General features: G+C 40.0%; 1 protein-coding gene across 2 annotated transcripts in view; it reads right to left on the bottom strand.

Annotated features, from left to right (window-relative positions):
* The window catches only part of SYT1 (synaptotagmin 1), a gene marked incomplete at both ends in the record, with an annotated part of 129,910 nt that overhangs the window by 75,346 nt on the left and 41,707 nt on the right, over positions 1 to 12,857 (bottom strand). Inside the window, 2 exons of one of the 2 annotated variants that reach the window (XM_082492281.1) lie at positions 1,595 to 1,762; positions 5,064 to 5,186. In XM_082492281.1, coding sequence (XP_082348407.1) covers positions 1,595 to 1,762; positions 5,064 to 5,186 — 291 coding nt within the window. The remainder of the gene's footprint in view (positions 1 to 1,594; positions 1,763 to 5,063; positions 5,187 to 12,857) is intronic. The other variant, XM_082492282.1, reaches the window with a different exon arrangement.

Below are 12,857 nucleotides of genomic sequence, written 5' to 3'. Positions count from 1 at the left end.
CCCTGCTTTCTGCCCTGCTCAGAGATACTCAGCCTCTTGGCTTCATGCAGGTGAGACCTTGGCAGAAGGACACGTAGAGGAGTGTTTTTCTGCCACAGATGTGTCACTTCTCCAGGCATGAACCCTCTTCCCACTTTGGGCCTGAGGAGGAATGCCTCCCTCGGCCAGACTGGTGTAGGCCAGCTAGGATTTCCCAGTCCCCTTTTGGCAGCACACTGTGGGTATACCATTCAGACAGCTGGAGCCTGATGAACGCCTGCACCCTGGAACAGCACCATGGATGTCTGCGGAACAGAAATGAAAAGGGGACTAACACAGAAAACCACCCAAAGAAGGGAAGGAATGAGGTCCAGGGCTCAAGACGCAGTACAACAGAAACAGAACCCATCTCATCCCCATCAGCCCTTCTTTGGGAGGAGGGCAGGCAGCTCACAGCTCTGTCCTGGGAGAAGGGAAGGAAAAGGGCCTGGGCTGCCTGGTGGGCAGCTCTGCCGCAGAGAGGTGGGGAAGGACGCCAAGAGAAGCTGCGCACCACCTGAAGCAAGCTGGACGCTATAGTCCAGGAGTGGATGATCCGGTTAATAATTTGTCCCTTCATCTTAGATGACAGCATTATTGGTTCTTTCTTTTCTTTTTTGAGCTGCACGGGAATCTGTAATTTATAGCTCTGTTTTCTTTTAAATACTGTCTGAGGAAAGCTCGAGAAAAAAATAACTCCTCACAAAAGATTATTTTGATGAACATCTTCATGGGAAAAAATAAGCTTATATATGCAGTAGTAGTTCTGGCCTCCAGGGATATCTTTCTCGTTGAATGATTACATAGTCTGAGTCTTTCACTGTTCCTGTTTTCAATCTGCAGCTGTCGTTATGAGATTGGGCATAGAGAGAAAGGCCTAAAGTAACAGCAGAGGAATGTATATTAGGAGAAGCCGTATGAAACGTGTTGAACAGTATTCCTTTATTGTATTTAGCTGGGGTTTAGGTACGGCTACAGTCTTAGAAAAACCCTATTGATAGATACTATTGGAACAACTTAAATATTGCAACGTAAGGCTTAGCTACATTTATTTAATTCATATGTTATTAAACCCGAGACATGATTTCTTTTCATACATAAAGTAGCATGGCAAAGAACTGCTATGACAAAGTCTAGCAAGATTAATCTACCATTTCATCCATTTACCTTCCTTGAGTTTTAATTTATTTTTGAGGGAAAGAAATGGTATACTGAAATTCATAAATCAGACTACAAAGATATTTAAAGAAAACTCTGGTCTAGTGAAATTTACGTGATATTTGTCAGTGTCCCTGTTTTCTGACTTTTTTGTAATTTTTATCCAGCCATAAAATATGGATCAGATTGTCATATATCAGGATAACTGAAGTGCCTAAAATCAAACCGTGCCTTTTACACCTGAGGTCTGACCCTATGTTATACCATTTTCATCATCAGATTGAATATCAGAGGTTTCTACAACATCAAAAATCACTATGCTGCAGTTACCAATTAACTTATATGTCTAACTTTGTAGCCAAGCATGAGACACGTAGTGGTTAAGTAAAAAAAAATTCAATAATTGTAAAAAAAATACCTTGAATGTAAATTGCTCATTGAAAACAGGGTTAAGGGTCTTTCTGTGGACTTTTGTCTCATATTTCTTCTTCTTATCAGGCAGCAGGAAAACTTTCACGTAGGGATCAGATGTACCACCCATATCTAGTGCAGGCAGCTCAGCTGCTTGAATAATCCCAACCAGAAGCTGAAAAGAGAGAAAACCAGCAGAATGAAATTTCAAATAGATATTTACAAAAAAATTGTAGCAGAGAAATACACATGCAGACTCTATTTCTGGTCTATGAAAAACTATTTCCCCCCCTGCCTTTCAAGGAAGGCAAATGAAGCAACACTTTAGACTTTAGAAACCAATTATGGCAGATGGAGACTATACAAAGGCTGTTTTTAAGCAGAAAAGAGGTTTTCAAAGGGCAGCTGATTACAGCTAAACACAGACTTCATCTTTTTAAAGACTGCAATCAAATAACTTTCAATTGCTCTCTCCTCTTGTGCATTATTTTTCTATGCTGGGCACCATGAATAGAAATCACATTATTAAACAATCAAGAATGTCTAATTTTGACTACAAAATTTGTATTCTAAACCCCCAACACGTAACCTTCCCCCCAACCAAACACAAAAAGGTGATATATCAAATGCAAACCCTCAGGCAGAGCTTTATTGAAAACAAATGGATCTTGCAGTCTTCCTTGTATTTAACTTCTCTTGCTATGTGTACAAATGGGTTTAGGTAGTAAAATACGGGCAGCATTTTCAAAAAATATGCCATGAAAACTAAGCTTTGGTAACTGAATCCTAATAACAATTCATAATCTCATTGCAAAACTGAAAAAAAAAGGTTTCTTAAATCTCTTACTTCTAAACATAAGACTGAAGTACAATTGAAACTTGTAAATGCCTTGGGCGTTTTTTAAGTGTTATAAATGAAGGCTCATGTCATGTCATGTCATGTCATGTCATGTCATGTTATGTTATGTTATGTTATGTTATGTTATGTTATGTTATGTTATCTAGACATCTTAGCCTGCATTAGGCCTCATTAGCGTAATGGAGTTGAGGGAAAGAAAATACTTTTAATGTTGTTTCATAGACACAGAACTAAGGTAAACATTCAAGTGACTCTTCAAGGTCAACCTGTGAGACAAGATATTAAGAACTGGGAATGAAATCTGAGAATATTTTCTTCTAAATCAGTGCTTCAGTCACAATATATTTGCTTCTCTCATGGATGAATTGTTTAAAATTGGAAACAGAAGCTCTAATAACTGGAATACAGAACAATATAGTAAACCTAGGAAAGAAGCTCCTGGCTTCTCAGAGATGCCTCAAAGTTGGACTTATTTTTACCAGTTTTAAATTCACAGTATGGCCTGCATGCTTTCCCACCTACAGGACTCTCAAGCTCCATGAAACATTTTCCTTTAGCTGTAAGAAACACTTCTCCTTTTCTGTCTCATTCTTATGCTAGATGCATAACAGTTCATAAATACATGGATAGGCTCAGGATCTACATCAAGTCTTTCACATCAAAGAGTGAAAAACAAGTCTATGTCTTTTAGTTAACAGAGTGGAAAAGCAATTCAATTCCCTTTTAAAATTTCTCTCTCTAAAACCGAGGCATCGTGCTTTGGAGAGTGCATTGGTCGTGTCTCCGTTCTTAACCCTATGCAGATTTTTGGTCCCCTAGCCAGATTTTTGGTCCGTAGTTTCATGCCACCATGCTATACTAACCTAACTGAATCCCCTCTTCTGCTCTTTTGTATCATTCATCCTCGGACAAATTCCAAGCTGCAACATAGTTTAGAGCAGCAAAATAAAATAGAAATCCATAATTCAAATAATTTATTACCTTAATTAAACACTACACACTTTTGCAAATTTGTTGTTCTCCCGTCCTATCTCTCTTTGTAAAACAGAGTCCACAAAATCAACCTTTCCTTTAAGAAAATTCACACAGAAAGTTTGTTTTCATATTCTGAGAAAACTGAAATCTGCTTGTCAGAACACATTTGCAGCTTTTCCTTTCCTCCTCTTTAGATCTTCTGCTTCTGAAGGGTCTAACCCTTCATACTGATTTCATACCGATTTCAAGGGGGATCAGTGTGACTCATCACATGGCCAGGGAATTTGCTCTGGGAGTCAAGGAAAAGCTGCTTTAACCACTGGTTCTTGAAAGGCTTCAGAATTCTTTTTGGCTCTTGCATTGAAAAACAAACAAGTCAGAAGATGGGTAAACAGACAGGGAAATACTATGTAATACACCAGGTGATAGCTGTGTGTAAATACTCCGCTGCTGACAAAGAAACTTTTCTTAATTTCTCTTATTTTCTTTGTCTTGCAAAAAATAAGTGTACTGCATTCTGTGAACAGCATCAACTAAAGAACCTGAAAGTGGAAATAAATTACAAGTACATGTGGAAGTCTCTTCAGATGAAGAACAGGAATTAACAGGGATTTAAGTTCAGTAGTCATTTCTTTCCCTAAATCGAGAAGAATGACGTGGTTTTGACTGAAGTTGTCAAAAAAATGAAATGTGGGATATCTATTCTCAAGTTCGCTGAAAGACATGCAGTAGAAATGAAGAAGGCAGATGTGTTGGTGTACTTCAATCCAAAGTTAAGCGCAGTGAGTTTTAACGTGAGGCTGTGAATTGGTATAATTCACAAAAGTGATCCCAACCACAGCAAAAGGCCAGGGAGGGAAATAAAATATGAGCTGGTTCAGGATGTGGCCACACCTGTTAAGTAGGTCCCTTCTAAGTCTACATCACATTACGGTGTCTATTCCTACAGAAAACTTGGGTAAGTATGCCAAAGTTTGGTCTTTCCAGCTGCAGAGTAGGGTACTGAAGGAGTATCAGTCCTTGACTGGACAGATTCTTCTTCTCCAACTTTCCTGTTTTTTGGGGGACAGACCTCTTCATTTGGACTTTTGTTTCAAACTAAAATTTTCTTGGCTAGTAGGTGTGCTGTGTGCTTTAATGGAGAGCGACAGAACCTGGTGCAGCTAGTTAATAAGGCAATGTGCACACTTGATGGAGTGAGAGAAGGCTACTCCTGGCAATCGTATCGACTTGCTGAAAGACCCACAATGAATCAACTTACTTTTATGTGCCTCTCTTTTTCCATGCATCTTTTGTTTGCTTACGTTTTAAATAACTGAAGGCTGAAGCCATCTTTTACTGTCTGCAGGCAGACTCCATAATATAATGTGGGTTGACACTGATTGGTGACGCCTTAACATAAGTTATTAATAACCATTAGAGAAAACTGTGTCTTCAATTTTGATTAAAGGTGTAATATAAACTCCGAGTACATTGAATACCAATTCAATAGTACCTCTGTCATGAATCTTGAGTCTTGCTTTCTCCCTTTACTCCGTGCAAGCAGTAAGGATTTCAGAAATATCTACTGTAACTAAATTTATTACTTCATTCTCCCCCTGCACACACAGAAAGGAAAGGCTACAGGTTGCTTGTTTCAAACCTGGTTGTTCTGGAAATCATAATCCAAAGAATATTGGATTTTCCCTAGTTTCTCCACTTCTTTGGGTTCTTCTTTCTCTTCCCCGTCAGTCAGGCCAGTCTCAGCATCATCATCCTTAAGAGCCTAGAAAGAAGGAATGTAGTATTCATAAATAAGGCAGACTCTTAAGTACCCATTTAAAACAAGACACTGTCCTCAAATCTATTTTCAAGCCATTAAAAGCAAGCATGACAGCAGAAATTCAAATATGCGGTTTACATATATATTTATATTCTTTAGGTTGCTCAAGAAGATGTTATAAATCAGCAAGCAAGCAATGAAGTAGGAAGAAAGCCTCTTGGGCTATTACAAGCAACGATTGTTATAAGACCTGAAAGTAGAAACAAAACATCAACTTCATATCAAAAGTTCTTCTGGGCTCACACTGGCTCTTAAAGAGGCACAAGGAGGCAAACATGCTAGTAAATAAGCAAAGTCACACATTCATTCAACTTAAGACTATCTTGGCAATGTCAAACCTGGTTGTGCATGCTGTGAATTGTTTGCAACTGACAACACATTTCTGTAGGATTACTATGATAAAGAGCGTGTGCTGTGGATGAGTTCTTCCTACAATCATATGCCAAACATTTTTCATGTTGATTTAGAATGAATATGGAAGCAAAGTTTTCACCATGCCATTAGCAAATGCATGTTTCTCCTTTTCCCTCCCTCCCGAGACCAATTTCCTTTTTATTCATTCTCGCTATAAAGCTTGGCTGAACCAAATTGATTGAAAGTTGATTTTAGTTTGCTTAGAAAGAAATAAAAAAATAAAGAAATACAGAACTGCTTACAGCTTTGTCTATTGCATAAACCCCGCTATTTTTAAAGGACGGAGCAGTTATCTTAGATTTTATACATAATTAAAATACTAAATGATGTAATAATATTTTTTTTTTGCTGTACCAGAAAGCAGAAGTATTTGCACTGCGGTAAAGGGAATTCATACAATTATTAAGCCATATGAACCATAACTAACTATGTAGATCTTATTCCAGCAGATTCTTACTTGAGTAAGAACTGAAGAATGGGCAAAAGCGATGAGAAAAATAATGAAAAATTGTGGAAAATATGAAAATAAAGTTCAGAGTGTGAAAACAAGGAATTGGTACTGAGCATTCATCCAGAATTGTTATTTGCATGTTATAGTAAACAGTATGTTTATCTATAAGAGCCCTATCCGCATGAAAGTTCCTTCTAAATGGAGCTTCTGCTTTCAGAAACAGACTATTAGGTGCAAGAATAAGATTTTTTATGTTCTTTCTTTTTTTCACAATGTGAGGTGGTCTGAAGAAACCTACAGCATATATGAATAACAGGTTGCAGCTGGATCTCTCTATCCAATAAGATAGTGAGGCTGGAAAGTAGTTATACCCATGGTTGATGGTGGTTGGTGAAAGACAGAACGTTAACATTCATGTTAGCATTAACAGTCTCGCTCAGCCGCGAAGGCAGCGGGGGCCATGCAACAGTTGCATGGGTGTGGTAAGAGGGAAGATTGATCTCTGAGATAGAAAATGTTATTTTTCAGAAGTCAGATCCAAATTCAAAAGGTCAGACTCAAGACTGTACAGTATTAAGCAATTATTTCTCAACTTTTTGAAATAAGCTAGAAATTCAGCTGGCATAGGTCAAATGAAATCAATGCAACAACATTGATTTATGCAAGCTGAGGAGCTGGGCTAGAGTTAAATATCTGAATGGTAGTGAATGATGGACTCTTTGCTAGGAACATAAATTACAGGGTACCTGCCTGAGATTGGTGGGGAATGTTGACAGTGGATGAGAATCACCTGTGATGTTGGAAGAGTAATACTTTTGGAACTAAACCATTTCTATTTGGAAAGGCTGAACTGCCCAAAATGAAAATTATTTTGAGGTATTTTAATCGCCGAGCTGCTAGTGAGTTCCCTGGCTGTAGCACAACATCTTTGTTAGTACAACAACAAGCGTGATACTTCAATAGTGAAAGGCTCAATGGCAAGAGGATAGCGTTGGAGCAAAGCCAGTCTGAGGCACAGCCCCTGCAGGACCATACATGGGACTTTCAGCATATGGGGTGATGTGATATGCCAAGCACCTTGCTTTCATTGGTAATAAAAATAAGCTTAAGGTTTTGTGATCAAGAAAAAAAAAAAAAAGAAGAAAAAAATAAAGCTGTGAGTCAGTCCAACCAAACCGACCTCATTCATCTGAGCCTGGAGACAACAGGCAGCAATAACTCAGAGTGGGATGTTAACTCCAAGACCCACTGCTCTGAACCATCTCAGCAGTGCCCTAGCAAAGGACTCCATGATAGAAGAGTGATAAACAGCTCTGGTATATCACCATTTCTGAGATAAGTACTGGACTTTCTGCTGTACCACCTACTTTTGACCTGGATTTCGTTTGTGAGGAACTATCCTACGACCATTCCTCAGGAATAAATGGGAGGGTGCAAAAAGAACCTTATATGCTAATTCCCAGGTATAAGGAATTTGTAACTATTGCATCAAGGCACTAGTTATGTATCCGTATTGTCTCTAGAAAAATGATATGCTCTTCTGCATAGCTGACCAACCCAGAGCTGTGGGTAACTCAATGTGAAAGAGTTGTTACTATGACTATGGAAAAGATAATGGGAAGCTAATGTCCCTCTTGCAAGGGAGTTTTGAAGTGCAGGAAGAAAACACTGCATGGTTGGGAAACTCTTCTCCACAGGTTATAAGAGGAAGGTGAAAGCTATTGCCCAGGAGAGATGGAAAACATTGCACGTTACTCACATCAGCTGAAGAGCTGTATGATTCTTCTTGACCTTGACTCAGAAACACTGACGCACTAAGAGACACTAAGAATGAGACGTTGTTCGGATTTGGCCAAGGTCATGGCGTGGAGGGAGGGAAGAAATGACAAAGTATTATCTCTGCAACAGTCCGTACATAATAGTTTTTACCATCAAGAGGAGTATTTGCTTTCAGACTACAGGCCAATGCTTCAAGAAGCTGAGTCAAAGGAAGCATAGAAGTTTCTCACATTTGATGCAGCTGCTGAGTTCCAAAGAGGAAGAAGAATTGGATTGCTTCAAAGTACTTGAAACGCCCGTAGGGATTTTAATTTTGTATTGAGATTCTCTGAAAGATCAATATTTAATGGAATAGTACTGCAACCCTCAATTTATAGCACACTATATCGGATTTTACTGTTGTATTGCTACAATCAATTAAAATAAGCAGCTATATTTTATTGGATTTAGACACAATAAAATATTTTTAATTATAAGCCAGCTTTTTCCTCAAGCCTCGTCAACTGACACAACTGTGATCAGAAAGCCTGGATTTAGATGCAGAGGAATATAAGCCTTTCCTTTCATAATATTTCTTTTAATTCCATGACATTTTAAATGCCTTTTCTGTGAAATACGCAGCATAGAAATGCATTATTACACTGTGCTGGAGACCAGATTTATTTTTTCTAACTTAGAATGACTGTGAAGTTCACACAAGTGGTTTCTTCATTTCTGCATAACATATGCAGAAACACACAACAATGAAACCTCCATATCCTCTTACATGTGTATAAGTATCTGAAAAACTTAGGGTTGTATGTAAGCAGGTGTAGGAACATATAAAAAACGTGTTAATCCAATACAACCATTACAAGATGGTACATCTACATCTAATGAAATCAGCAAGTGGGAAAAGTGATGTTGTGCCAGGGACCTTAACAGAGCCACACAATATACAATATATGTTTTCTTAGATCTGGAAGACGAAATGAATTTTTGAGCAACTTCTGATTTGATCCATATTTGAATGACCTCTGTAACTAGTTCTACCCAAGGGTGCAGACATAAATCTACATATGGCATTAGGATTTTCTTTTCTCTGCAGCGGTTCCTACAACCAACAGGGCTAAATTACAGCAATCTGGGATCCACAGTTCAATCTGCTGGTTGTTTCTTCACTTCTGTAGCATAATTAAGGGTGGTGTTAAAGGCTCCTCTTTTCCTCTGGGTTGATAAAAGCAAATGCTTATTTTTCAAATTTTTTGTAGTTTGAAAAACCAAACCTGCTTGTAACTGCAGTTCTGGCAACTCCATACCTTGCAGTGGGTTTTTACGTTTCCTGGGCTTCCTCCATCTCCCACTCCCCCAGTCAAGAAAAGCCTCTCTCCAGTGATGCTGCCCTCCTGATACTGTGAGCATCCCTTGCTTCCCGGTCTGCTCTACCAAAAGCCCTGCACCATGCCGCTGGGGTTACCCCACTACCCCACAAACCACAGGAGAGACTCTGGGGATTAAACCAGCTTTATGCACACTTGCACTTAATCCTTCCCAAAACTACGCGTAGAAATTGAGAGGGTCTGCAAGGGATTTCTCACAGCTGCTCTGCTGCTTGCCTCCAGATTCCACCTGTGCAGAAGCTCCAGGAAAGCAAATTGATACGGGACACGGGTAATAAAGCTGCTGGGGAAGCAAGTGTATTATTTCTTTGCCTCCTGGGCAGCGAGGCAGAGGCCACAATCATGTCTGAGTCACCAGGAGGATGCAAAGACCCACAAAGGTGTGTTTTGATCTTTGATTCTGGTCTCAGTTATCTTCATGTCTCATTGTTAATGCTTAGTCCATGTCACAAGCTATTTAGGACTGCAAGCGAAGTGTCTTTCACTGTCATATGTAAAGAAACACTTTCATTAATAGTTTTTAGGGTTCCTTCCACTCCTGGGGTGGCCTATGGGGAACATTCCACTTTTAAGGGAACAAGTTGCCAGTAAGCAAGAAGGAGAAACGTTAGGAAGGAAAATGTAATGCTGCAGCCTGTAAGTTTATTTGCTGCACAGTGCGTGCTGCCGTCCTGAGTTCCATCTCTGCCTGCCCCATCCATCATTCCTTTTGTTCACATGGTGAAGGGGATATTTTTTTAATGTGTGAATGATGCCCAGTCCTCAGGCTTGTGCGATGCCTGCTGAGCTGAATGGAAGAAAACAATATTGTTTTGTAAAGGGAATGTTCTGTGCCATGTCCAACAATTAATTTATCAGAAAGGCAATTTTTCCTCCCCGCCTAGGTACGGCTGCATTTCCACTAATGGCGGTGCACCTCTTATCAATTTCTTTCACACTCACAAACACCATAATTCTGACCTGGCCAAATTTTATCCCAGGGGAAAAGAAAAGCCTTTAAAAATTCCTGGCTGATTCCCTATCGCAAAGCAAAAAAGCCTGCAATTGTAGCACATTCTCTATCAGAGTCCCTCAGAAGGAAAGGCAACATTTCATTCTTTCAGCATCTGCTTTCTCTCCATGAATTAATTTAAGGAGCATGTTGCGCATGGGTTTCCAGTGGCTGAGCCAGACTCTGGTCATTGTGAAATCTACTTTGCCATTAAGCTGTAAGAGCGTTGGCCTCGCACGCCAGCAGTGGCCCACACCGACGCACAGAATGAGCGAGACCCTGCTGTGTCCAGCCTGCGATGCCTTGACATTACTTCCTTGCTTGTTATCCAGGTTTTAAATGGTCTGTTGGATTATTCAAAAGGCTTTCTTTCTTTAGGAGCTCTGTGACATGAGGTCATCGTGTTAGCTTAAGAGCTCGCTGAATTGTTTGAGTACCAAAATACAAACTTATTCTGGTGCGCTAGAAGAATACAGCAAATGCCGGAGGTGCTCAATGTAAAACATGAATACGTACATTCAAGTTGGAGCGATTAAGCCCCCCAATCAACCTGCTTTCCTTGTAGCCGGTGTTTATTCGCTGAAAAAAAGACGCAGCCGATCTCAGCCTGGGGGCCTGTTTTGGAAGTTCACCCTTGTGGGTCAGGGCTGTGCTTTGAACGCGGGGCCCGTGTACAAGAACAAGGAGAAGCAAGCGCTCCTGCAAGTAGGCCGGCGCGCTCTGCCCCCACTGCCCATATGGCAGCGCTCGGTTGCGCTGAGCAGCAGGCTGGGAGTAGGAGGCAGCTTTAGGCTGCCTGGGCAGCGCGCGCGCGCGCTGCTCAAGCAATTGTTCTTCATCCTCCCCAAATGAATGGCAGCGGGCCAGACGGGAGCGTGCTTTGGGACAGAGCTGGCTCCTCACCACGGGAGGGCCACTCCCGAGTACTACATGTATTTCTGTTTGAAAAATTTGTGGTACTATACAGTTAGGACTACATCTGTTTAACAGCGAAAATTAACCTAAATATAGGCAGACATGATTTATTGGGTGCCACTTTTGATATATGGAGAAAAAGTTAGCAAAGAACTGCTGTTTTGGCTCAGATGCTTAAAAAGAGATAAGATCACCCTCTAACTATCCTCTAAATAGGGCTTTATCGAGTATCTGATATTCTCATGTTTTAAGGTTATTTTGCTATTCATATTTATTGTTCATCGTTTTGTAAAGAATAAATGCCTTTTCTTAAAAAGTAAACAATTAAATATTGCCAATAGGATTTGAAATGTATATCTCATTGATATGAACCGCTGTTCCTGTTGTACGTTATTCATACCCACTAACTTCAGGCACTTAGTATAAGAGTATAGCTCTCCACATAATCAGTGGACACAGGTAAATGTCTCAAGAGTGTGATTCAGATCACTTAATTTAGGGAATAATTGCATACGTCCTAGACACCAGTCATTAGGAACCTGCAGACTCTGGTCCAGAATAAAGAACTCAAAATTTGGTCTGTTAATCAAGGGAACGCAAGAAAGAAACGTCCTTGACTATGGAAGCTTCCACTGGCAAGACCTTCAGTATAGAAAACAAGATGTAATAAAATGAGTAGGATCTATATCTTCCTATTATGTTAACCACACAATAGGTTACAAAAAAAAGTAAATGATTTATTTTACAGGAAAAATATTTTTTAAAAAGGAGGAAACAGAAACTCAGGAAGCATGCAAAGCAAGCCCCTATGTCTTCTTGTGAGTGACTGAAAGGAAGAGACGGAATGGAAATAAGCCCAGCCTTGTGGCTCACAGCTGTTGCTTCCATATTTTCAGGGTTCTGAAGTCTGGTATAAATCTAAGTTACAGAAGAGTTTTGCAGAAAACCCTGCAGAACACAAACAATGTCTATAACATTGTATCTTCAAAAACATGTTATTTTCACATTTTTCAAGAAGTTTTATGCACCCTGCATGTTGCTTTGTGAGGCAGGTGAAAAAGCAGGACGATTGGTCAAGCCTAAGGTTGAATTAATGTACAAATGGGACACAGTCAATCCATTTTGGCTGCCACGGTATAGTTCTTGGGCTTGTTTTCTAAGAAAGACTTGTCCCACTGTTTCTGACTAATTTTCTGCACTGTAACAGCTCTGCAGCACCTACTGTCTTTCTGAGTGTGAATTAGGGTGTTTCATGGCATTGTGGATAAGCCATCGCGAGCATTAATGTCACCATAGCCTGAAGATGCCAATAAATGGGAATTGGCATGCTGAAACCAAGACAGGTGGCATCATGGAATAAATACACTCGCTATTCTCTAGGCATTCAACTGGGTAAACAAACAATCACATGAACAAACATTGCAGAATACAAGACCACTGCCAGCAAGAGAGGTCCTGTCCCTCAAAAAGATCCTCTTGGATTATTTCTGGCAATAAAGGCTTGGGTTCCTTGGAGTGAAATCCAGCCTCTCTGGATGTCAGTGTGGATTTTACTGACTTCATTTTGGCTATTGTCTTCATGCTACCAGGTCAACACACACTACTTTTTGAAATATTTGGGGGCACCTAACATTAAAAAGCTCGTTCCTTCAGTATTTTGTCTCCGTGAAGGCAAGGGTTTTTAC

The sequence above is a fragment of the Vanellus vanellus genome (assembly GCF_965231255.1).
Source record: "Vanellus vanellus genome assembly, chromosome: 1".
NCBI lineage: Eukaryota > Metazoa > Chordata > Aves > Charadriiformes > Charadriidae > Vanellus > Vanellus vanellus.
This window is presented reverse-complemented; position numbering and strand designations above follow the sequence as displayed.